Here is a 24,595-nt window from a genome sequence, read left to right on the forward strand (position 1 = left end):
GTGGAGTAACAGGAATTCAGATGAAGCTGGCTGTGGCTCTGCAGAGATCTGTAACCAAATGGCATTAATTCTTTGCACCTCTGAAAAGAATACAAAGCCCAGCTACCAGTCCTTTGCTGCCCACAGCCTCTTTTGGGGGGATTAAACAAGTTCTAATGTTGAGTCATTTATCAATTTCCTCACAGTTTTTGTCCTTCCTCTCTTCTGTGTCCTCTGTGGCATTCACACCAGCTTTGGTTCATCATGTTTCTCTTGGATTTCTTCAGAGAAGGGGTCAAAGCATTGCTGTTTTCTTCCTTGAATAGGCTCAGGGACTCTATCTATGTTCTTTTTTGAATCTGTGCATTTCTTTTGTATTCAGATCACTTATATCTTGGCACCTTTTTGGAAAGACATCAGAATTTTTTATTTGCCTTTTTTTTTTTTTCCAATTTGTCACGGGGAAAAACAAAAAAGGAGGCTGATGTCTTCTCAGTCAGGTTTGTTGCTATTTCCAGATGAGTTTTACGAGAGGAAAAACTCTGTGTGTTTTCCCAGCTCCACGTGGTTGTCCTTGGAGGCAGCGAATTGCCGGGGGAAGCAGAACCGTTTTATCTCTGCAGATGTGGATCTGTTCACTTCTGCTTCTCCCGGTGGTTTTTGTTTTCTCTTGGTTTATCTCCAGCACAGCTCCTCAGGTAACTCTTCTGGGCTCTGCAGATGGTGTTTGTGAAATGTCTGTGCCCATTTTATCCTTTTCTTTCAATTTCTGCATTGTTTCTCCGCAGCAGGACAATAGCAAAAAGGAATGACAAGGACAGAAAACACCTCTGTGGCTCGTGCCTGTCTGTGCTGCGGTTACTGGGGAGCACGCCCCAGCCTGCCAGCTTTTCTGTCTATTGCAAGGGTTATTGGTGCTCTCTGTTTCTTTTTAACCTCTTTTAACCTGCACTATGCCAGGTACCAGGCTGGAGACGAAGTAGAGTATGTAGGTCTGGAAGGTCTTTGAATGTTCTCCATTTAAAACAGATTTCATTGTAACGATAGAGAATGTTGTAATTTTAAGCTACAGTAGTAACACACATGGATAAAGCGTGCTTTAGCTTTGGCTGGAATTGAAATCTTGATCGTTAAATAGAGTTTGCGATGTCTCCTTTGAAATCCAGGCTTGCAGAAGGAGGTCGGAGCAGGTTCCGTCTGGTTCCGTGGTTGGTACCGCATGGTGCCAGGAGGATCCAGGCCTGTGCTGCAGGCAGGCAGCGGGCTCTGCGAGCCTTTGGAAATGCCCCCTGCTGCTCCAGGCTGCTGGGACTCGGCCCGCAGCTCCTTGCGCAGTGCTGTGGGTCTGTATGCTGCTGGGAGCAGGTGGCCCCGTGTGGCATCGCCGGCCTCGCAGCCACGGCTCCCGCAGCAATCTTTGCCTTGCGTTGCCTTCTGCACTAGTGTCATAATATTGACTTGCAAACACTGAGCTTTTTTTGCCAGTTGCTATGGTTACCTTGCAGCTACCAGCATCTGAGCTGTAGATGCGAGTAAGAAGCAATGCATTCTAAGCCTTAATGAAATGCGCAGCAGTGTGTTAAACTTCTAAACCCAACGTGACTATTACTAAGAAACATCCATCCGTGGTTGGCCATAATTACTGCTGCAAGCTCCTTTGGGCTGAAATACTGGAGCACGGGTCATGCTCTTCCCCTGCATCAGATGCATCTTTCTGCCAGTAGCCAGCTGCCTCAGACCTGTGATGCTTTATAGTCACTTCGCAGTTTCAAAGAACTGAGTTTGACCTCTCAGAGTTACTCACACCTTGCAACATCCCCAAGATCTTGTGCGTGTTGCCAATTTCCTTCTCATCCTCTCCCAGAAATTTATTTTTAAGAAGCTTGGTTCTTCTGCCTCAGCTCCAAAGTACCAATCTAACTCATATCCCTCAAGCTGCTGCTTGTGTGTAAGGAGGAACCAATCCCATAAAATCAGCATTAGTGTTAAATTAAAATGTAGTCAACGTGCTGCTGCTTGGTGCACTTGGCTCCCGTAGCCACCCCAGGCGCAGTGGATGCCTCGAGCCTTTTGAGGTGGAAGCTTTTTGTTTTCATCGGAGGGGCCTCATGTAGTGTCTCTCACACAGTGCATTTTACCCATCATTTTGAGAAATAGAATGCAAGTAGGTGCTGGTTGTATGTCCAGACTGCAGGCTTCAAGTCAGAATATTGATTGCGCTGACGGGTGCAATTGCTGTTCTCAAATTAGATGTGTTGTGCTTGCAGACCGGGCAGTTCAGAATCGCTCTCGTTCTCTGCTGATTAATCTCATTTTCTGTGTTCTGCTAATATTTTACCTGCAGTGCCAGAGATACCCATCCTGGAGAGGAGGAACTGGTTCATCTATCTGCTGTACGTTCGCAGAGAATATGAAGAGTGCAAGGTAGGAGTTACTTCTTAGACTTTGCACCAGGAAGGATTTTACTGCTGTTAGGAAACAGCAGTTTTTGTGCTAGGCCAGAGCCAGCTGTGCTGTGGCAGGTGTCCCAGGTCACCTGGTGAGCCCACAAAAAGCCCCAGGGTCGTTAGGACCTCTCCTTTCCCCTAAATCTGTATGTTGTCAACATAACATCCCTAGTTTGAAGTAAGGCTAAGACCCAACCACTCCCTTTCCTGACTTCTCTTGGACTAAGGGGACCAAGAGAGAAACAGCCAAGACAAGACTTTAATTTTCTTAAATCCTCAGTTGTGTTCAGGATTCATATGTGCATTTCTCTAGAGCTGTCCATGAGCTTGTGATGATAGGTTTGGAAGCGGTAAGAATGAAAGATCTGCAAACTTTCCTTGTTCCAGGAGATGAGTGGGGTCTCCCGAACTACGCGGTTCCGTAGTGCAGGTCTCTCAAGGGTACTACAGAGTTGCTATGAAAAGCACTTCAATTGGGTAAAGCATTTCTACCAACTCTAAAAAATACGCCTTGGCTATCCTAGAATGAAATTCTTTCATTTTGCATGGTGCAATACTACACCCTTTGATTTCTCTTGGGTTTAGTGTGTAGCTTGAAAGGAGTTGTTTGATTTGGGATAGTAACAGTAAGTGGGCTATGGAAATGGTAAGTTTATTAAACAGTGTGTTTTCCTGACAAGAAGAACACAAGGTATTGAAGGTGATGTGCCAGTGGGTGGGAGGAGGGGTGTAGGAGTTGTCTTTCTGTTTTCATAATGTGCAAAGTAGATCTGAAAATACCTTTTTTTTCCTGAAACACTAGGATTGGCCAGGACTTGTCTCTCTCTGTTGGAAAACTCTTGGGGGTGCTTAAGAATGTGGTAGGCCAGAAGAAACACATTTAACTTAATTAACGAAGCTGGAGGGCTGTATCGCCAGCAGAGCCATTTCCTCTCAGATCTTGGTTTAAATAGATGTAAACAAAAGCTGGATTGGTAACCTAAATAGAAAATGGCTGTCCTTTTCTTTCTGGTCCCCTGTTTTGTTCATGTACTCTTGCCACGATGGGATGCAGGATTGCGACGCGCAGAGAAAGTGTACGGCTCAGGGAAACAGGGAAAATAGCTATGTGGATGCTCCAGAGGGAACACGGCCTTCTCCAAGTCTTCATCAGTCACCGAAGGAAGCAAAATATGGGGAAAAACTGAGATTTTGGCACCATACATAGCCGGCTAAATCATCTTCCATCCTTCTGCCCAGACACGATGAATGTCTGCTCAGAGGCCTGGATTTGTCCCAGAGAAGTTAAGAACATGCCGGGATCCTTCTGCGGTCTTTCAGAGGTGGCTGTGTCCCAAAGGTTCTTTGGATCCCAAACTCTTGGATGGGCTGAGCTGCCCTCCGGGGGCCTCGTGCTCTCCCCGCTGCTGTTCCATGGGTTACAGATGTGAGCAGGATGCCCCAGGTGCTTTTACACGTGTTCAGGGCGAATATCATCGAAAACTAAAGAAGTATTGTCATCTCCAACGCCTGACGTTGCTGTAAACTTAACAATTTCGATACAGTTTGGGCATTCACTCAAGTCTGTTAATTTTCTTTTAAGGCTCAGCTAAGACGTGTGTGACCTGTGATGCTGTTAATTTTTTATCGCGTTAGCCCCTTTTTCCCACTCACTGCTTTGAGATGCGTCTTCTATAGCTCCCCTACTTGCCAATGATGTAAAACGCCAAGGAAAAAGTGTTTGTTTGCTAACATTATCTCCCCAAAATCCGAAGGGTTTAATTGGTTTTAACCCTTGTAGTGCCACTCCATCTGTTCTGTTGATGCCAAGCTTCTGACAAGTTTTGCTGCTTATTACAGTGGCTGATTGATAACGGGCTGTTTGATTCTGCTGCCCAGCAAGGTGCAAAGCAAATATCCTCCAGGGCGGGGACTGCAGCACCCCTTGCTATTGCAGTGCTGTCAGGGACACGAGATTTGTGGGTGATGTCAGGGAGCGTGGGGACCGGCCCTGCAGAGCAGTCCTCATCACTCAACTTTGCACAGAAAGCTAATAAACCGCGTGTTCTGCTTGCAGCCTCAGTTCTGCCTCTTCCCCCTAGCTGTGTTTTTCACGACAGAAATCTTCTGTTATGTATGAGGAAAGGATTATTAAAATTACCAGATGCTTTTAATTAATTAAAATCGCTCATGCTGGTTGGTCTCCTGCCAATGCATCTGAATTCTGACAGCCAGTTAAATAAACTTGGGAGGAAACGCTGGGATTACAGATCATATTTCTCAGCTCCAGGCCTTTCGCTGTGGGATTTTTAGGGTTTAAAGAATTAATCAGCTCTCTCTAAAAGGTAGCTCTCTGTTGCCCTCTCTTGCTCTGAGAGACTGGATTTGTGCCGATGGAATGATGTAGTGTATCTGCATTCAGGAGATGCTTGGTTGTATCCAAGCCGAGTGTCTGATAGCGAAGTGCTTTGTGAAGACCAAAATGCAGGCGTGTGGGGGGCTCTGTCTAGGAGATGGGAAGGTGTATACCTCAGGGGAAGAGCAGTCCTGGCTGCTTCTTTCTTTTCCTTCCTCTATTTAATTTTGTTTTTATGAGGGAGGATGCTCAGTAATAACTCTCCTTGCCTTCACACCCTGCTTTCCTTGTATGTGCTACATTTGAGGTTCAATTTCCCTTCTTGTTTTCAGGACCTTTGGTTTATATTTGTCTTGGAGGCAGGGGATGGAGGTATGGAGCACACACTTGGCAGAAGTGCCAGATGAGCAGCGGGTTATTGCTAGCCCAAGACTCCTTCCCCCCCTTTGTCTCTTCTACACTGGAGCAAAGGAGGAGGCTCAAAGACAGCAGGAACAGTGTGCTTGCTTCATGGTCCCAGTTTGCATCCTCCCAGAAGTCACTTTTTTTTTCCGCTTCTTTTATAATTTCAGGTCACGTGTGACTATGGAATAGAGCCAGACTGCACCTAAACTGTCAGCTTTATAGATGCAGACAACGAGAATTTACATTTTCATCAGTTTTCTTTCCTCCTTTTCCCGTGCTCTCTTCGTTAGTTCATTCAGCTTCCATTAATTCAGCTGCAGTTGCTCCAGTTCAATTTATTTCTTCACAAAGGGCCTAGAGTAGATACCATTATCAGCAGAGGATGCTTTCATAGATTTCTTGTGACGTTTTCCCCAGGTGATATGTAATTATCTTTAGCAGTAGGAATGAACAGACAAATACTGACAGGCCTGCGGTGCTCTTGGCACTGTGCTCTTCTCAAGCATTGACCAGTTTGCACTCTTATGTGCACTCTTGTTGTCCCAAACACAGTCCTGTGTCTTTGTTATTTGTGTGGTTGCAGTTTCTGTAACTGAAACAAAATTCCTTTCACTAGCTTTGTTAAAATGTTGAAAGTTTACCAATTTTGTACCGTTTTCTTACAGAATATTGCAAAACTAGCTGCAAATTCTGTCTTAATGCTGGCTTTTCTAAGCACAAAATTAGATTAATCAGCGTTTCAGAGACTGAGGTTACGTTTGCCATGTACGTTTGCACTTCTCTGTTTCAGGCTGTCATCAAAGAGCAGCTCCAGGAGTCCCATGGGAGATGTGAATATGCTGTCTACGTTCAAGGTATGGCACGTGAGGCCTCGGAAAGGCTTCCTTCTGCTAAAGCCAGTTACTTTCGATACAAGGTACAGCGAACATGTGGGGACAAATGAAAGAAACAACTACGAAATTCATATGTAAATATGCCTGGCTCTTTCTTTAAAGGACAGACTAGATCTTCTGTTTTCTCTGCATTGATGAGTTTTTCATCAGTTCCTCCTTGGGCTGTGGGCTCTTGGCCTTCGATGCACTGCTCTTCCACTGGGTTGTGTTTGGTTGTGTGCTGTGAAATGTGTTACAGAGGATTGTTTTCCGTTAAGGCAGTGTGCTTTGGGTGACCCATCTTACTGCTGGCTCTGTGAACATCTTCCTCTTCCTGTCCACCCTCTATCCTCTAAGGAGTGCCCCCAGAACTTGGCCTTGCCGTTCACAGGGCTGTGTGTCATCTTGGCAGGTGCCTGGGTGGGCGGAAACAGAGAATTTTTGGCCAAGGACATATTGCAGCCTGTAGAATTAGGAGGAGAGTGATCCAGACTGCATCTTAACAAACAGTTGGCCAGGGTTTAAAGATGCCTAAACCGTAAAGAACAGAAATGTTTCCAAGCAAGCATGAGTCGTATGGGTGCATTCTGCCTCAAGTTGCTGTGAGTAGGGAAAGACCAAATGAGCATTGTTATAATGTATCTGCATTCCCTGTTCTTTCCCTGCTGTCAGAGACACATTTTTCCTGCAGATAATGGACTAATTTGCCTGGTATATGTTTTCTTACAGCTTTGATATTTCGCTTGGAGGGGAAAATTCAAGAATCTCTTGAACTCTTTCAGACATGTTCCATTCTGAACCCTCGAAGTGCTGACAACCTCAAGCAGGTGGCGCGATCGCTGTGAGTGGTGTTTGATTGTTTCACTTTGATGTGCCACCCAGGACCTTCCACGCTTTGTTTTTCTCCCAGGCATCAAGCAGCATCCCTGGCTGCTTAATTCCGAGCATGCTTCCTCCTTATCAGCACTTGAGTTGCATTCCAGAAGCATGGGCTACCCTTTAAAGCACAATCTCTGTTATCTGCCTGGCTGCTATTGTTGTATTTTATTTTTTTTTTCATTTGTGCTTTAAGCGAAAGAAATAGCACACCAATTTCCAGATCCAGAGCTAAAGGTGCTGCCTTGAGCTGTGTAAACTTGCCCTGCAGACCCCTCTCTGCCTCTGAGTGTTGTGTTTGCTTTTGATCACCTGCGTTTTCCCTTTGAGACAAAGGCGGACGACGGAGCTTGTGGATTCATTCCTTGCATCTCCAGTCACGTAACGGAGCGCGGAATTGATGACCTTGGCCCTGAAAGGGAGCAGTGCTGACTTATTGCTCAGATTGCAAACTTCTCAGGGCTTCTCACTCAGGCCTCTGGAGAGCTAGCAAATAGCATCATTTCTCAGTGGCAATGGTGACAGTGGTTGCACAGCAGGGTTACAAAGCAAGAAAAAGATAAAAATGGGAATGCTTTCACAGGTTTCTTCTGGGGAAACACAAGGCTGCCATCGAAGTGTACAACGAAGCAGCTAAACTCGAAAAGGACTGGGTAAGTATTTTGTTGCTTCATAGAGTACTGTACAATGCGAATGGTTCTCCATTTTTCTGAAGACAGCTGCAGACACATTGCAAGCAGAGGTGAGAGCTGATGCTGCCTGCAGTGTGAGCAGACAGGGAGCTGCAGGGTCAAGAGGCATCACCTTTTAGCATGGGCTCATAAGCAGTGAGGCTCTGCACCCTCTGGTTTGAGGGTTTCAGCCTGCAAATTTCAACCTACACATCCCACACCCTGTCCTGGGGCGCAAACAGACGATCACACAACATGTTTGAACTTTGCTATTAGTATTAACATAGCCATTTGTAGTACAAAGAGTGAAATTACCTTAAGGAAGGTATGGAAAATGCTTCCCTCTGTTAACATTAAACTCTCAGTTATTCAAACTTGCTCGAGTAATTGGGAATCTTTTCATAATGCAAGAAATGAAAAAGATTACCCTCAAGTTAGCTGAAAGAGTTACATCTTATCTACCAAGCATTATCTGCTTTGAAAAAAATATGGGCTGATAACTGCAGGAGCAATAATTAAATTAGCTCTTCCCTCTCAGGAGGGAAAAAAGCGTGAAGGAAGAACATTGCAGAGGGAAGTGCATGATAGGAGGTGAGAAGAGCGAGGACATGGCTTGCAGTTAGTTGTGGACAGCCTTTTGCAGGTGACTCTTTTGCCTGCAGAAGTGTTCTGAAGACAGGCTTGCTACATGTGATTTTGTTTGCTAACACATCAGGCTCTTGCTGACTTTAGCTCTGCTTTTTGTGCTCAGTAGGTCTACATCTGAGGCTTGATGCAAGGATGCATTTGGTATTATTCTTCTTGTCAACTCATCCTGTGCCAGTCAAATTGGAAACCTTGCCATGGATCTTCTGTGAAGTCTGTGTTCCCTCAGCTAGCCTGGCTGCCTGTAGTGTGTGTTTGGCATGTCTATAACCCTATTAACAGCCACGGCAGGCAGACTTCAGTGGGAGTTTTGATCAGTTATTTCCCACACCTGGCTAGGTACTGGCAGTAGGGCCAGCCTGTGCTCTTCCCTTGCACTGTTCGTTCTACAAGCCGCAGTAACCAGGAGCAGCATTTTGATTCATTATTGTTCTCCACAGATGGAGAGACTGCATTGAGGAAAGTATCATTCTGAGGGGGTTAATGGGTAAATAAGAGAGTTTCCTCTTAAAGGTCAAGGCTGTCTAAACTGATGAAGCTTACCAGAATAGAAACGAGAAACTCATGGACCCTGCTTTTCAGCTCCCCAGGATCTGCCAGGGTGAGGAAGATGACAAGTAGCTTGGCAGTTACACTGCTGGCAATGAATTAGAGGCGTGATGGTTCCCTAAAGTGTCACCAGCGTGTTTAAGATGCCAAAGTGATCTTCCTACTGTGTTGCAAACATGTTTAAACCGCCTGAGATTCTGAATTTCAGCCCTTCTGCTGCTTGACTTCTGTTTCTTGGGTTGGAAGGGACCTTAAAGACCATTTGTTCAGCTGGATGCAGTGTTGTGCAGATCTCTGTGAGTGTACAGGTAGATGGGGAGCCATCCATAAGGGCATTGGGTGTCAGCTTCAGACATCTCACTGAGAACTGAGTCAGAGAGCAGCCTTTCCTCCTTGTTCTCCAAGGAGAGCTCCATCGTTCTGTGCTTTAGTTCCAGTGGGCTGTAGTCTTGCATGTGCTGTCACACGTAAGCTCCGTGGGTTCCTGAAGCAGCTTGATTTCATAGGTTTATTTGAACAACAAAGCAAGGTTGTGGGCAGGTACAGAGGTCTGCCTGTCCAAGCTGGCAATGACTGTTGTCACTGGTAGGTTATGTAGCGCGCATCTCAAACCTTGTGCTGATTTGATCTTGTGTTGTTTTGTTGCTTACAGGAGATCAGCCACAACCTGGGTGTGTGCTACATGTACCTGAAACATTTCAACAAGGTAATGCAAATGCTTATCTTATCTACCTGACAAATGGGAGACAGGGCTCCCAGAAGTGTCACTCTGGTAGTTCCTGGTGGGTCCTTTGCAGCAATTGTGTCAAGGAAGCTTTTTGCTTCAGTGTTCATCTCTGGAATCAAAAGATCACGAGCTGTGTCTGTTCTCATCTGTGTGTTGAATTACTTTGAGTCAGCTGAAAAATTGTGAGCTTGGATGAGAGTGAATCTGAGCTTAGCCTTGTAGCTGGCCAGGAGGTGTTTTCTGAAGTAGGGTTTTTCAAAGAGCGTTTCTGTTTTTAAGGAGAATGTTCAAGGAACCTCAAACAGCTGCTTCAAACTAGATGAAAAACCAGCTGTGCTCCAAGAAGAGCTGCCTCTGTTTCAGAGCCTTTTAAAATCAGAGTGGTAAACACTGCTGGCTTTGTGAGGTGTGGCAGTGCCAGTTCCATCTTCTGGAAGCAAGAGAAGTGTAATGGTTGAGACCCAACTGCTTCCCCAGCATGTAGCTCAAACTGCTGCATCTTGTGCAGTTTCTTTGGTCTGAAGGAGAACTTGCTGCCCCTTGTCTCTGGCAGGATTCAGAGAGTTACAGAGTTTGCATGCTGGAGGTGTAGCAGGCACCTCTTCCTTGCCCTCCATGTGCAGGATTGCTTCCTGTGTCTGAAGCTGTTTTTGCACCAAGCCTGGAGTAAAAGTCACAGAGAGGCCTAGCTGCAGTGTGGGCAGTGCTGCTGATGCTTTGTAGCCAGTAAAGAACTTGAAATGGAGTTTTGGTCCCTGGGCTGAGCTGATTCATTCCTCTGGCTGATTTGGCAATCCATGCTTGCTGCTGGAGTAAGCATTGTAGTGTGGAATAAACTGTAACACACCTAGGTGTTCCTAGAATTATAGAATGGCTTGGGTTGGAAGGGACCTCAAGCATCTTCAAGCCCCAACCCCCCTACCGCAGGCAGGGCCGCCAGCCTCCACATCTAATGCTAGACCAGGCTGCACATTTCTTAACCTGACAAATCTGAAGCTTCCCTCCAGCCAAATTCAAACACAGGAACTATGGTCCCCTCTTCCTTGGGAGGTCATTGCCTCTCCTTTGGGCTCAAAGCGTGCCGCTTGGTTTTTTCCTGTCCCAAAAAGCACGCGGTTCCTGATGCAGAACTTGTTTCAACACTTAGCTGGGTTGGGTTTGCTAGCAGGGCTCTCCAGTCTCAGGGGGTGTTAGCTGTTCCCTCTCCCTAGCTTCTGTGGATTGCTCTTGGTCTGTTGCTTTGCTCTGTAATCACCAATTATGTTTTTATTCTCTGTGGTTCCGTGTTTAGGCACGAGACCAGCTAAACAATGCCCTGGAGATGAACAGACACGATCTGACTTACATGATGCTGGGAAAAATTCACCTCTTGGAGGGGGAGACTGAGAAAGCCATCGAAGTCTATAAGAAAGCAATAGAGTAAGAATATATATATGTACTTTTTTTTTTTTTCTATCTGTCTATGTGCCAGGAGGAATTTGATGGTGACCTAGATTTGAATTGAGGGCACAATTAAAAAGTTAATGGGGTTCTAGTGTCTCTGTGCAAAGCAAGCACTTTCTGAGCTGTCTCTGCTCTCAGCTGTAGTCCTCCTCCTGCTGACAACATGTCAGGGAAGAAGGTAGCCGTTTGAAGGGCTGCCAAGAAAAAGTGGAAAACAAATGGACAGAAATGCCTGGGAGCAAACACATCTCAAGCTGACTTCATAAATCCCAAAGGCTTATCTACCGAAAAGATTTCACCCCAGCTGTCTCTCTAACACTGACTGTCTCTCAAAAATCAGTTGTTGGGTTTCACGTACTGTTTTCGCTTGGAGTGATTTGTGTTTAAAGGAGAGTGAGTAGGCAGAAAGGAGATGGGCTGGTGCACGGTGAGTTTCTCCCGCCCTGTCACGGTTTCTCAGTACCAATCTGTCTTGTTTTAGGGCATTCCTGAGTGCCTGATTTAGCAGTGCTTTTAAAGTGTAGCAGAACACTGAAGGAAAGCAGGAGCATGCCAGAAGCCAGAGGATGATCTGCAGTTTGTACTGGCTGTTTTCGTATGCTGTTTCCTTACACACCTGCTTTTGGCTGCTGTCTGACAGTATGTTGGGTTGAGGAGACATTTGGACCAACCTAGAATGTTTATTACGTAAATAATCCTTGCTAAGCATCTTACCCGCTTTATATTGGTGATCTTGGTGCCCCCTTCCCTCCCTTTTCTTTTTCCCTTCTCATCTGCCCATGACATTTTGCCTGCTGTTAGCAGCTGCAGGGAGGCCTGTTGCTGCTCTCTGGGTACGTACCACCAGGCGCAGGTTTTGCTCTGGCTGAGGTGCCTGTGTGATTGTACGTGTTAGATCTGTTAAGATTTGATAGCAAGGACTTGAGATCTCGCTTCTGTTAAAGTAAGGCCACAAACATACAGTGTCCCTTTATACTTTTTTGTCATTGTTGTCTTCTGCATCCTATTTATTTATTCCAAATCATCTGGGAGTGGGTCTGCATTGAGAAGCATTCACAACATTGCTGCCTGAGCCCCAGACTAGCAGTGAGGGTTTGGGAGTCGCTTGCAGTAAGGATCTGTTTTTCTCAAGCCTTGCCGTGCTGAACAGTGGTGTGTATCATCAGGGGTGTGTTAACTGCCAGGGCAGCACCTGTCTGACTGCCACGAATTGCAGTGTAGCACAAGGCCGTGGTGAGCACTGCGCAGCTTGCTATCTTCTTACGGCACGGTGAATTGCAAGTCTGCTGATGAACGTGTAGAAGCCAGCAGAAGCACTGAGGACTGCCTGTCACACGTGGCCCAAGAAGCTGGCGGTGGATTTACAGGATGTTTTATGAGGGACGATGGGACATCCCGTTTTCTATTTCCAGGTCACTGATGCAGGCTCACTGTGAAGCTTAATAAAACCACATTATCTTATTGTGCCGCCAGATCTGTTTCACAGAGCTACCTTCACTTCCCATTAACATCCGTAAGGCGTTTTGAAAGCTTGGATGTGCTGTTGTTCAAAGAAAGTTTCTGTGATGGTAACTGTTCTAATATTTGGGTTTAACAGTAACAGTCAATTTCCTGGTGTGTTACGAGTGTAATGGAGCACAGTGATTCTGTTTTTACCTTATTCTAGAGGGGCCGATAAACAGTGCAGCTCTCTGGCTTTTGTATTACAGATTTTCTCCAGAAAATACAGACCTCCTTACAAAACTGGGGTTAATTTACTTGCAGGTACTGAAAACTGTTAACTAATTATTATATGAACTTACTTATTTGAAAAATGATCAGTTAATTTCTGTCCATCTTCGTTTGACTTGCACATACTTCTGTATTTAATATGACAGTTTGCTTTTCTGTGTCTTCCTTTTTTCCTTTTGCTGCTAACAGCAAGTTGATTTCCTGAATCTGAGCCAGAGCAGGAATTCTGTCTGGCAGCTCCCCTCATTCTGTTATAAATCCTCCAAGTACAGTAAAACACAGCTAGTCAATTACCTTGCTTCTGGAGCTGTAGTCCAGCAAGTTAATCTACTACAAAAGCAGCCATGAAATTGTTAGCATCAGTGCACCCATAGAGGAAAAGAAGAGAAACTTCTTTCCATGTGAAGAGTGCCAGGGGCCCTTGGGAGTGCAAATGTTGTGGTGAGGGAATTGAGGATTTGCAGAACTGCAATTTATGGTTTATTTTATGGAGGAGGTGAAGGAGCAGAGGATTATCAACTTGAGTTCACCATATAGAAATGTCAGAGCACGCAGAGTGCAGAAACCTTTGTTTTGCTCAGAACAGTGAATCCTGCTCAGCAAAATCCATTTTTAATTTGTTTTGTAAATTATCAAACAAGAATGTGAGTGTGTAAGTAAGTAATTGGAAGCGCTGTAAAATTCACTTTTCTGAGTCCTTGTTTGAACTGAATCAGGAATTCTGATGTCCAGAAAGCATGTGTTCTCTTTCTAAACCCCTTATTGCTGCACTTCTCATGCCCATTGCTTCTTTTCCCAGCTTGGCGATTACCAGAAGGCTTTTGAACACCTTGGGAAGGCACTCACTTACGACCAGGGCAACTACAAGGTATCAGGAGTGGAAATGAACCAGCTGAGTGGTGATGAGATTCCCTCTTAACACCTAATTCCAATATCAAAGCTTTGCCATCCATGTCCTGGGGAGGTTGAAAAGGGTCGTGTGCAGAAAGCTTTCTCCAAAAGTTGGGCCTATTTTTAACAAGTTGAGTTTTCCTTGCAATGAAAGTCTTCCAGGCATTGTTTCAAAAATTCCAAGACCTGTGCCTGGGTCACTGTGACTCCTGGGAGCGTAGGGACAAATGATGACCCACTGTAGTGTTTTCTCACCCGCTGTTAATCCTGTCTGCGCTTCCAGCTGTTGAATACAGGTGTGACTTTTCCTTGGCTCTGGTCTGGAAAGCCGAGGTTGGCATCTGGGTTTCATTCCTGACTGTGAAACTGCTTCCCCTTTTGGGCATGTTACTTCATTTCTCTGTGCCTCTTTCTCCTCCCGTATGATGTTGGCAATGTACAGTATTGGAATGCGTGGCTGACAACTGATGCATGAATACAAGCCAAATGCTATTGTGTAAACACCTTTACACTTACAAATTTTACTTGTCACCATGATGTATTATAAATTGCTTAGCCAGCTTAGTGTGGTTTAAATATAGTGTGTTGCAATCACTTGCCTTCCCCTCCGTGCATATTTCCATTAATTTGCAGTATCATCCAGTCAGTGTGAACTAGGCTAGCTTTGCTTGCTTGCTGTTTTTTTCACTCTCCTGTTAAGTTACACCAGAGCTATTTCTGTCTGTACTTGTTGGTGAAAAGAAACGAAGTGTGTCGATCTTCTTAGAGACTCAGGCTCTAGGGGTACACTGTCACCCCAGAACATACCCTAAGCACTTCTCACGTTGTAGTGTTTCTGAGACAGTTACGATTGAGGTAAGGCCAGAAGTGGGCCCGAGGCCCTCTTCACCCTGTCTTCACTTTGTGCTGAGAGATTCTAGAGCTCCACACTGTTGGTCTCGGCAGCTCCCAGAAGGAAACGTCTGGAAAAGCTGCTCTTGAGATGGCTTTAGTTTAGCAGCTTTGTCCCCTTGTCTTGTTGTGCTTGGAGAAGCACAGTCTCTCAGCTGGTCGCTCTCCTCTTCTCCTGAAGGCCACCTTGGCAGCTGGCAGCATGATGCAGGCCCACGGAGATTATGATGTTGCCCTCTCCAAATACAGGGCAGTGGCCAGCAGCGTGCCCGAAAGCCCTCCCCTGTGGAACAACATTGGGATGTGCTTCTTCGGCAAGAAGAAATACGTTGCGGTGAGTGTGGTTTCCTTTCTCCTTCGCCTGTCGGTCGCTGTATAAACCAAGAGCCGTGCTGTGGCAGACAGGAGGTCAGTTTGGTTGTGCTGTGGTGCAGCACACTCCTTTCTTTGCTGCAGGCAATCAGTTGCTTGAAGCGGGCGAACTACTTGGCTCCCTTCGACTGGAAGATTCTGTACAATTTGGGCTTGGTCCACCTCACGATGCAGCAGTACGCGTCCGCTTTCCACTTCCTCAGTGCTGCCATCAACTTCCAGCCCAAGATGGGAGAGCTGTATATGCTCCTTGCAGGTAATGCAGCGCTGTTACCCGGCCCTGGTGTGTATCCAGCCTGGGAGATGCAACATTTTGGAGAGGGAAAGTTTGGGCTGAAGTAAAAAAGTATTGGACACGGGTTATACCCTGCTAGCACTTCTTTATTGTGTGAACTAATGATATTCAGAATTATCCTAAAAGTGAAGTCCTTTGAAGCATCACCTTCTGTGTGTATGTTTTCCTTTGGTACAGTCGCTCTGACAAACCTTGAAGACATTGAAAATGCAAAACGTTCCTATGAGCAAGCTGTGGCATTAGACAAGTAAGTCTTGGTCATATCGGTCAGTTCTTCATCGTGTTGCTTTTCCTTCCTGCACCTGGTTTCCTTCACGTGCTTTGTCCCTCTCTCCTCTGACCCTAAATGGTTTGCACTAGAGAAACATTTTTGTTCTGGAAGCAGTGCAAATCAGTTTTAAAACCTTTTTCATTCAGGCCAGCTCTGAGAAATGAAAGAAAATTTATTTGAGACCAAACCAAAGCTGGTTTTTATTTTGCTGTTTATTTAGTGAGTCAGAGATGATGACTTTGGATTCCAGTCTTCCTTCCCTTGAATATGGAGCAGATTAAGTAGAAGTAAACCATCCATCCCAGAATATTTTGTAACTAAGCTTGAGCGCTGCAAAGAGCACTGAGAGGCTTGGGATAAAGCCTGCTCTGAACTGGGCAGAGGGAAGATTTTAGCTGGAAAAATGTGAGCAAGAAGCCAGTACAAAGCATATAAAAGGACAGTGGTGTGGCCCTTCCTCCTCCATTTTGCTAGCAGTGTCAGTGTTTGGAATCTAGCTCTTAAAATCAGAGCACCTGCTTTCAGAAATTTTAAATCAAGCCTTTCAGTATTACAGATGGTAGTTAGCATTGTTTCAGGCAGAAAAAAAAGCAGTTTTGTCTTAAATCTAGGAATAGTTTTGGCTGCCTGGGTCTGCTTTTTTTTTTTTACCTTTCAGATTTTAACTAGTAGGCGATGCTCCTCTCCAGCTTACTGCAAATATTGGCATGCTTGGAGCAGCCAGTGCAACGCTCCTGAGCCCAGCAGTGCGTATGCTGGCAGCAGAGCTGCAGAGCAGGCTCTTTCTGTCTGCAGTGGCCACCACGAGGTGGCATTTATTGGTGCCTGTAAGGAAATACTGCTCCCTGTCCCCTCCAGCCTAGTCTAGGCCAGGCTTAATTCTGGAACTGAGGAGTTCTGGAAGTTTCTAAGCCTATTAAAACAGGCATCAAGTTTCATAAAAATAGTGTTGGACACCACAGTGCAGTTCTCTTTGCGAAGAGGTGCTGTAAATGCTCTCAGATGTTTGCTGAGAATTGCATGCAGGACAGAGCTTGCATCTTGTACTGAGGTTCTGCATGAGTTATGCATCAACAAAACTGCAAAGCAGATGTAAGTATTCCTTTTTAAATGTCAGTATGTCTGAGCAGCCTCTTCAGAGGAACTGAACCTGTGCAAGCCATCGTCAAAAGCCATCGCAAAGCCATCGTTTGCAAATGCATTGCTGTGTGAGAGCATTTTGCAGTTGTGCATTGACCCTTCCTGCCAAAATCGCCGACCAACCTCCAGTCGACTCCTCTGCCTGGCTTTCCTGGTCAGACTTCCACGCCTAGCAAGGAGGTGCAGGATCTTAAGATCTCTCAGACGTAGTCACGGGTTTGCGCGCTTTGATCAAAGAGAAGGAATAGAAATGTAGCTCCACAACTTTGCCTAAAGATTTGGCAGTAACGGAATGCTACAGCTTCAGTTTTACCACGAAAAGAAAACCTCATCAAAGCAAAAATGAATCCCGACTGCTACTGGCTGCTGGGAGGAATATCCAGAGACTGTGAGGCCTTGTTCAGCTGACGTGCCTTGTGTTCCCTGCAGTTACTTAGTGGCTGAATCCCTGTCCCCACAGGCTTCCTTCTCTGGCGCATTAGGAACTGCCTGGCCGGGCTGCGTTTTGTTTTTATTGCAGGATCAGTGTTCCAATTTCTCCGCTAAAGGAAATCCAATGGTTATGAATGCTATCAGATTTCTTCTAATGGTCTCTTCCTTGCAGCGCTGTCATATAACTTACTGAGGATGGATGGCCCTGGCCTGCAGATGACACTTGCTATTTATTGAGCGGTAGCAGGAGCCTTCCCTCCTGCGCCTTTCCCCAAGGAGGCGCGGTGCCGGAGACCTGGACGGCTCCAGCTCTCCCTGCCGTGCTCCAGGAGAGGGCACCAGTCCCTTGCTCATATTTCTTGAGCAAAACGCACAGAGCGTTCCTTACTCTCCTGTGTGCAGAGATACACGTCCGCGCCTCGGTCTGGCCGGAGACGGCCTCTGCTTTTCCAGGGCTGAGCCTGGGTGAGAGAGCAGGAGCTCCTGGGGCAGGGCCCGTGCCAGCCTTGCAGCTTTCTTTGTCAGAGAGTACCTGTGCATTTTGCTTCTCTGAATGTTCCCCTGTGGCAGCACACACACACACGTGGTTTTACTGGGGGAGGGAGTGAGAAGAGGCAGGGAAAATGAATTGTAAACAGCGCATTCTGTAGCATGTCAGCCTGTGAAACTCCATCAGTGAGGTGCTCCCGCTGACCTGGCCCACCCCGAGCACCCTCCTACCAACTGGCAGAGCTGCGGGGGCCTGAGGTAGTCAGCACAGAGATCACCTCTCCTCCCGCAGTGAACGCATGCATCCTGTGTGTGCTGCAGGTGCAATCCCCTCGTCAACCTGAACTACGCCGTGCTGCTGTATAACCACGGGGACAAGAAGGGGGCCCTCTGCCAATACCAGGAGATGGAGAAGAAGGTCGCTGCACTGCAGGAGAGCAGCACTCTTGATTTTGACCCTGAGGTATGTGCCTAGGAGTTAGGGACCTAAATAGCCACATTAAGACTGGCAACAAACAAGGGGAAAATTTGACTTTTGAGTCCAATTATTAGGAAGAAGTCTGCTTATGAGATTTTCTAAGTGGAGCAGTCGCCTGCTGCGAGCTGCGTGCTTCATTTCTGCTCTTTGAAGCCCAGTTCTTCAATCAATACGCAGCAAGACAAGATTCCCTCTTAATTAAGGGAATGAATTAGCAGAGATGTTTCCCTCGAGCACCAAGGCAGTTGCCAGCCCTGCACAGCTCTTCTCTGTTGACTTCATTGTTGTCTGAAGTGTCCCTGTCTCTGAGGGTCTTCTCTTTTTGTTTCTTGAGAAGATGGTGGAGGTTGCCCAGAAGATGGGAGCTGCCCTGCAGGTCGGGGAGAGCCAAGTCTGGACGAAGCCTGCTAAAGAGTCTAAATCCAAGCAGCGAGCTGCTCCATCAGGGAAGTCCACCAGCACACAACAGCCCTTGGGCTCCAACCAGGCCTTGGGTCAAGCCATGTCCTCAGCTGCTGGCTATGGGAAAAGCATGCAGCTTCCATCAGGTACCTCTCTTTTGCATCTCTGTCAAGTGAAACCATGGGAAGGGAAAAGAGAAACCTCCCTCCCTTTGGGTATGGCATGTGTTTAGGGAGGTATTTACTTGCTTACCCAGATCTCCCTTCAGCCTTATAAGGCTTAGGCTGATAGCTGTACGTGCTGCGGCTTGCTGTGTGGGAGCATCTCCTGAGCCATCGCTTGCAGCCTGACCTCCTCTCACCCCACAGCTTCCCAGGAGCAATGCACTAGAGACACTGCTCACTGCAGCGACGTTCTGTCTCTCTGAGTTTTGTTTCCTGTGGGTTGGCACAGGAGGAAGGTTGTGTAATCCAGGCCACTTCTGTGGCACCCCTAAGGACCTGTTCCGTTTCTCATGGAAGCTGAAAAATATGTGTGTGGGTTCGGGGGTTACCTGAGGGACCTTATCATCCACATCAGCAAAGCTGGTTCGTAACACTGGCTGTCAGCTTAAATATAAGCGTTGAAACAACTTCAGCATGGCAGTGTCCTGTTTTTATTTTGTTCTGTAAGGAGCTGCATTAACCGCCTGGAAGCTCTCCCTGAGATTGCTAAAATTGTGAGCTGAGAGCTGCACTGTGGTTTTGCTTCCAGTCTGAGTACAAACCAGACTGAAGCCTGAGTTAACTCCTGAGTTTCTGCTGACTTCCCGCGGCGGCCCAGCTGAATGAGAGACTGTGCCTTAGCTTCCTTTCAGCAGAGCTCCAAGTACTGTCATGTCTCTTGCAAAAGGGTTGAGTGCTGCTGCTAAGTTTAATGCTAGACAGAAGAAATCTGAATAAAAAAGAGCTGTGGTCGTTTTGTGTCTGCTGCTTGGAAGTGCCAACGAACGCACAGAATGTATGCAGTCATTCTGTAACTTCTCTCCCCAGGTGCTGGAGCATCAGCTCCCCTTGCAAAGCCTCCCTCGCTGCCCCTGGAACCAGAGCTGGGCTCAGAGCCGGGCCCGGAGGAGACCTCAGCACCAGCAGAGGCCGAGGAGCAGCAGCAGGAGAAGCACAAGAGCCAGCAGGCAGCAGACTAGGATGGGCTCGAGGTGTGGGAAATTCCAGTGCTGCCTGACTTGTGGGGCAGGGGACCTGCCCTCCTCCGACCCATGGTGGCTTCACCCCGCTGTCTGTTAGTCTAGATGTGCCATTTCTGTCCGTGATTTTAGCACGTGGTCTCTGCCTTGTGCCAGGAGTCACTGCGGCCGTCAGAAGAGGCTGCTACGTAGCTACCATGAGTGTGGTCACACCTTACTTCCTGCAGGAGTCTGGAGGATGGCAGCTCCACGGCGAGCGTGCAGCAGCACAGAAGTCAGACAGTCCCAGATTCCAAATTCTTTGCTGAGAATCAGGGTGAATGAAGCTCAGCGAAGCCCTGTGCTCCTGTGGGTAGAGTTCTTCCTTTAGAATTAGTATTGCCCAGCACGGGGGAAGATTGGTTTGTGGGGAAAATAAAGATCTTTTCTGAGAAGGCTTGCCATGGTCAGCTTCAGCTCTAAGTTTAGTAAAGCAGCAGCCGTGCTCTGAAGAACGTAGTTACGCCATCCTTGTGAGAGAGTTTCAGGAGATATCAGTTCTGCGAGCTGCAAGAAGGCAAAGCGGCCCTTGGTGAGTGGAGCGAGGAATCTTAATGCCCCTGTGCTGCTGAGATGCTTTGGAAATGCTTTTATCCTCAAAGAGAAAAATCTTAGCCTTCCTTTCCCTATTGCTGTCAGTTTTTTGCATCTGGAATTTATCCAGAGCTTGATACAGGCCCTCAAAACAGCTGGGTTGGGGAACTGAGCTGAGCCTGTCATGCTTTACATAAAGAACCAGTAACTGGGTTAAGTAAGTGTGGTTTTCACTCTTCCTCCCCTCTGTGTACAGAGAATTGCGCTGCTGTGGGACTTGGGATTTCACTTTTCCAAGCAGACAGTGCAGCACTTGCCCAAAGAAGCTGAAGCTTCAGGCTCAGCTCATATGCTAATTAAGCTGATGAGTTTTTTAAAATACAGCTCCTGCTTTTGAATGGCTCCATAATCAACAAGTCCAGCAGAGCGAGGTTCGTAATGGAAACCTCTGCAACAGCTTGGAAAAGCAGCACGACCACGGCCCTGGGTACGTTAACGTCCTCCAGTGGTGCTTTCTGGCTAGCTGCTATTTCCCAGAGCGATGTTCATGCATCTTCAGAGTGCAGCAGGGACCTGAAGTGCTGCTCTGCTCCCCAGGGGACACTAAAAGTAGGATCCCTTCGCTTTGTCTGTTCTGACTGCCAGAACTGCCTGCTTACCTCAAACGTGGCTTCCTTCTGTTTCATCTGTCCTCTGCTGGTTGGCTTTCTATCAATCCAGCCCTGGAGCAGCGCTCCTCTAACGCTTTCCTTGTGCTAGGAGCAAAAGGAATCAGAGGTTTTGTGCAGCAGCTGCCAAGTGAAACAAACCAGATGAGCAGCAGTGTGAATCGGGTACAGTGCAGCAATTTTATTTGCATTCAACTTTTTACACTGCAGATTAATGCAGTGTAAGGGAGTACCTGTGCAGGGGAAGGTTAGAGTGCAGAGCAGGAGTAGGCTGGATGTGGGAATGCTGTCTCACCCCCAAAACTTTTATTCAAGATGTATTTTTCTATAGCCCTTGCTTGTCCTTGTTTTTGCTTACCGTAACGTCTGCCACTTGGGAGAAGTTCCAGTACAAGGGGCAGTGAGCAGAACAGAGTGGTCACAGCATGGCTGATACAGGGAGGTTTTCCCTCCAGCTGCTTGTTGTAAGCAGGGTAAGGGCACTTCAGGACTGTGGCATTAAGGAACTGCTCGGGGGGAGCAGCCTCGACCACAGGTGGCCGTAGGAACCGAGACCGCTGCTTTCAGCATACAGCCCGCTGAGACACGGGCAGCAACCTCAGGTGGCTCTTTGCCCACCCTGTCCCACACGTGCCAGCTGTTTGCTTCTTGGCTGCTAGGACCTTCTACAGTGCAAGTGCTACGTGCTGCTCCATGGGGTGTGCTGCTCTGGGAGGTACTGTAAAGGTATTTGAAATATTCCTTCTCGTACAAAGCTATATGCAGATGATCAATTCTTCTGTGAAAAGGAAGAGTAGCAGCTTGTTACTTTCTGGATTTGAAGGGAGCAGAAGAGAGCTTCATGTCTGAGGAAGTGTTTTTAAATATGTAATTATGTTGGGTAAGAAATGTAACTGCAGTTCCTTGTCCTGTCCCCTCTCCTCCTCCTGGGGGCTGCGATGGCAGCATTTGCACGCAGAAAATTCATGGTATATTTATAGAGGCTTTCTGTGCTATCTAGTGATAGGAATGAGGTTGGACTGTTGCTTCAACTGAAATTAGGCAAGGGGTTTTTCAGCAGGCCTGTACCAAGTTGTGCAGGGATTTTGGAAAGCACCACTTACGTTCCAAAAGCTGCTTCTGGCATCAGCCGTAATTCTCATTTTGGTGTTGGTTTTATTTTTCCCTCCTAATTGAAAACATAAGATGGAAAAGAATAATGAGCTTAATTTCTAGGGAAGCAGAAACCACCTGCTTCAGGACATTTTGTTTCCCTTTTCAGAAAAAAAAAAAAAAAAAAAGTTCATTAGTAACAAGTTTAAATCAAACTGCTTACACAAGGCAGACTGTGAATTGCCTTCCTCTCAGGGAAGAAAGCAGAAGACGCTGCAGCTCTAGAAGCCTGGACAGCAAGACCGTGCTTCAGCCAGGAGTAGTTCCTGGCCCCCAGCAGTGTGCATGAAACACAGCAGGATGCTGGCTGACACACAACCCCCTGCCGCTGTACACTGCCCTGTTTGCCCAGTTGTGGTCACTGGCAGACATGACGGGGCAAGATAGACCCTGTCTTGCATAAGACATTAGCATTGGAGATTTCCCTGTCGGGAGGGACAAGGACTTTTCTGCAGAGGCAGACAAACCTCAGCACTGAATGAAGATCGGTGAGCTTTAGTAAGTAATGAGCTCCACGCATAAATACACTACAGAGCAACACCTAACACAAGTAATTCATCTGCTAAGAACGGTTTCTATCAAAACAGTTCCGCCACAAGGACAGCTTGCATCACCCTCTGAAACCAAACTGCACAAAAAAAATCACTGCTTTCTGCAGTGGTTCTTGAAACAGGGTGAGCTTTGAATCCAGTTTTAACCAGGCTACACTGAGCAGCTCTCCTGAGATCACGGGCAAGGTTTTCAGAATATTTTTGTTTCCCCCACTTGCATTTTAATAAGATTATTCACCCTTAGCTGCCAGGATTTGTTTCCTTCAGCTGCTATGAGCTCAGGGAGGACAGGTAGCGGGTTCAGCTTCCAAAGGGACAGTGACTGTTGGGAACTGATGCTTCTCCCAGGTTTCTGGTGCATAAAGGTAATGGTCACACGTGCTGTTTCCAACCTGCATCCATTGATTGCAGAAGAGAACTTCATCTGACATCTCTGAACAGAGAAGAGAGAGATTGTTGTTGTGTCTATGATAAAGTTCAGCTGAAGAGTTTCATCAGACTCCATTGCTAGAGGGGAAGGCAGACAGGAGTGAGGGCTGGGAGCAAGCCACAGGGTGTGCGAGGCAGGAGAACGTGCTGCAAAGGTTTGCTTGCCCCTAGCCACTCATGTTTTTAAAACAGAGCGAGGACAAGCTTCAATATTCCCATTTCCCTCTTCAGTCCTCACTGCCTGACTGTGGGATGAGAGACAGACTCAGTTACGGGCTCTGCTCTAGCTGTTTCAACCAACGACTCTACAGGTGTATTTATTTTTCCCCCAAATGAAGCTACTCCTGTGATATGATCATGAGTTTAGAACTTTACTGTGTACTTTTATCAAAACTTCCATTGCTTCAAGCCACTAGTTCTCCGGTCCATTAAAAAGCATTAAGTACTCCTAAGACAAACAAGGTCCTGTCAGACGTACTCCAGCTGTTTCATAGCAAAAAAAACCACCACCCAAGAACTAAAATCAAAGGTAATGCAGTGGGGGTGGATAAAAACACCAGCCTGAGGAACAAGTTCCAGCCCTCCCATTTAAAGGTATTTCAGGGGAGTTTGTTTCCTCTTGCTCTGACTAAATACCCAGTAGCCGTTTCCATTTCCGTTGGTCAGCAAGGCGTGTGAAAGCAGATTGAATCTAAGCCTGTGACATTTGTGTCGAGTACAAGCAAAAGGTGCCCTTGGGACAGCTACCTGATTTTAAATAGCCAAAATAGGCAATGCTAGCCCAACACACCTCCTGTCTCAGCAAACAGTTCTGGAAGAGAGGTGGGAAGCGGAGCAGCAGGAGCATCGCTGGCGGCAGCTGGGTGTATGTGGTTTGGTTTTGTTTCCAGCTCGACAATGCAGGCCGCTCGGTCCGATGGCAGGGAAGGCGCTGGTGGTCCCAGGCGGCGACGATCAGCAGTTATGGGAGGACCCTGCCCCGGCCTCACACCTCAGACACTTCTCAGTAGACATTTTTTATTTTATTTTTTTCCCGTAGGAAGACTAAACCAGAACTCCAAGTCCCGCGCTACAATTTACAAATAATAATTTAAAAAAAGACGCCGAAGAGAAAGGCTTCCAGTCTCGAGAAGATTCTGCACTGAGATAAATACTGAGAGTCAGCGGAAGGCCGGGATGGGATACACTACGGGAAAACACGGCACTGCCCATTTCTCCTCTGGTACAGCAAAGCAAACTTTGCTCAGAGGGAGAGGAGAAGTGAAATACATATTGACAGACATTTTGCATGACATCCATCCAGGTTCAAACAGCTGTCAGTTTCCGTCCTTACAGAGCATTCACGATGGCGTTTTCCACCGCAAGAATATCACTAAAAGCCATACAGCAGCCTTGCTGAAACAGCTCGCTCCAGCCTAAGTGATCCTGACTCTCCTCCCTGCGGCTCAGATGCAGTGACCTCCCACAATTCTGGCACAGCACAGGCTTGCACAGACACGCTGCCTGCATTTAATTTGGTCACACTGAAAAAATCTGTACGATAGCTACGGAAATAGGTCCTGGAAGCAGCCAGAGACAAAACTGTGCTGGAACAGAGACATAAAAGAATACTGATGCTGTGCAATCAATGGTGGGCTACTACCAAAAGATTAAAATATATATATATAAATAATGTATTAAACAAAACACAGATTAAGC

General features: G+C 46.7%; 1 protein-coding gene across 6 annotated transcripts in view; it reads left to right on the top strand.

Annotated features, from left to right (window-relative positions):
• Positions 1-24,321, top strand: part of BBS4 (Bardet-Biedl syndrome 4) — a 37,088-nt gene extending 12,767 nt beyond the window's left edge. For 2 of the 6 annotated variants that reach the window (XM_021407031.1, XM_021407032.1), the window contains exons 4-17: positions 2,324-2,403; positions 5,957-6,020; positions 6,768-6,879; positions 7,498-7,567; positions 9,432-9,485; positions 10,798-10,925; positions 12,659-12,713; positions 13,480-13,548; positions 14,644-14,796; positions 14,919-15,090; positions 15,307-15,376; positions 17,783-17,924; positions 18,277-18,487; positions 19,373-19,962. In XM_021407031.1, the coding sequence (XP_021262706.1) occupies positions 2,324-2,403; positions 5,957-6,020; positions 6,768-6,879; positions 7,498-7,567; positions 9,432-9,485; positions 10,798-10,925; positions 12,659-12,713; positions 13,480-13,548; positions 14,644-14,796; positions 14,919-15,090; positions 15,307-15,376; positions 17,783-17,924; positions 18,277-18,487; positions 19,373-19,524 (1,532 nt within the window). In that variant the 3' untranslated portion in view covers positions 19,525-19,962. Of the gene's footprint in view, positions 1-2,323; positions 2,404-5,956; positions 6,021-6,767; positions 6,880-7,497; positions 7,568-9,431; positions 9,486-10,797; positions 10,926-12,658; positions 12,714-13,479; positions 13,549-14,643; positions 14,797-14,918; positions 15,091-15,306; positions 15,377-17,782; positions 17,925-18,276; positions 18,488-19,372; positions 19,963-23,936 lie in introns of those variants that run through there. The other 4 variants (XM_021407030.1, XM_021407029.1, XM_021407028.1 and 1 more) reach the window with 4 other exon arrangements.

The sequence above is a fragment of the Numida meleagris genome, chromosome 9 (assembly GCF_002078875.1).
Source record: "Numida meleagris isolate 19003 breed g44 Domestic line chromosome 9, NumMel1.0, whole genome shotgun sequence".
Classification (NCBI taxonomy): Eukaryota; Metazoa; Chordata; class Aves; order Galliformes; family Numididae; genus Numida; species Numida meleagris.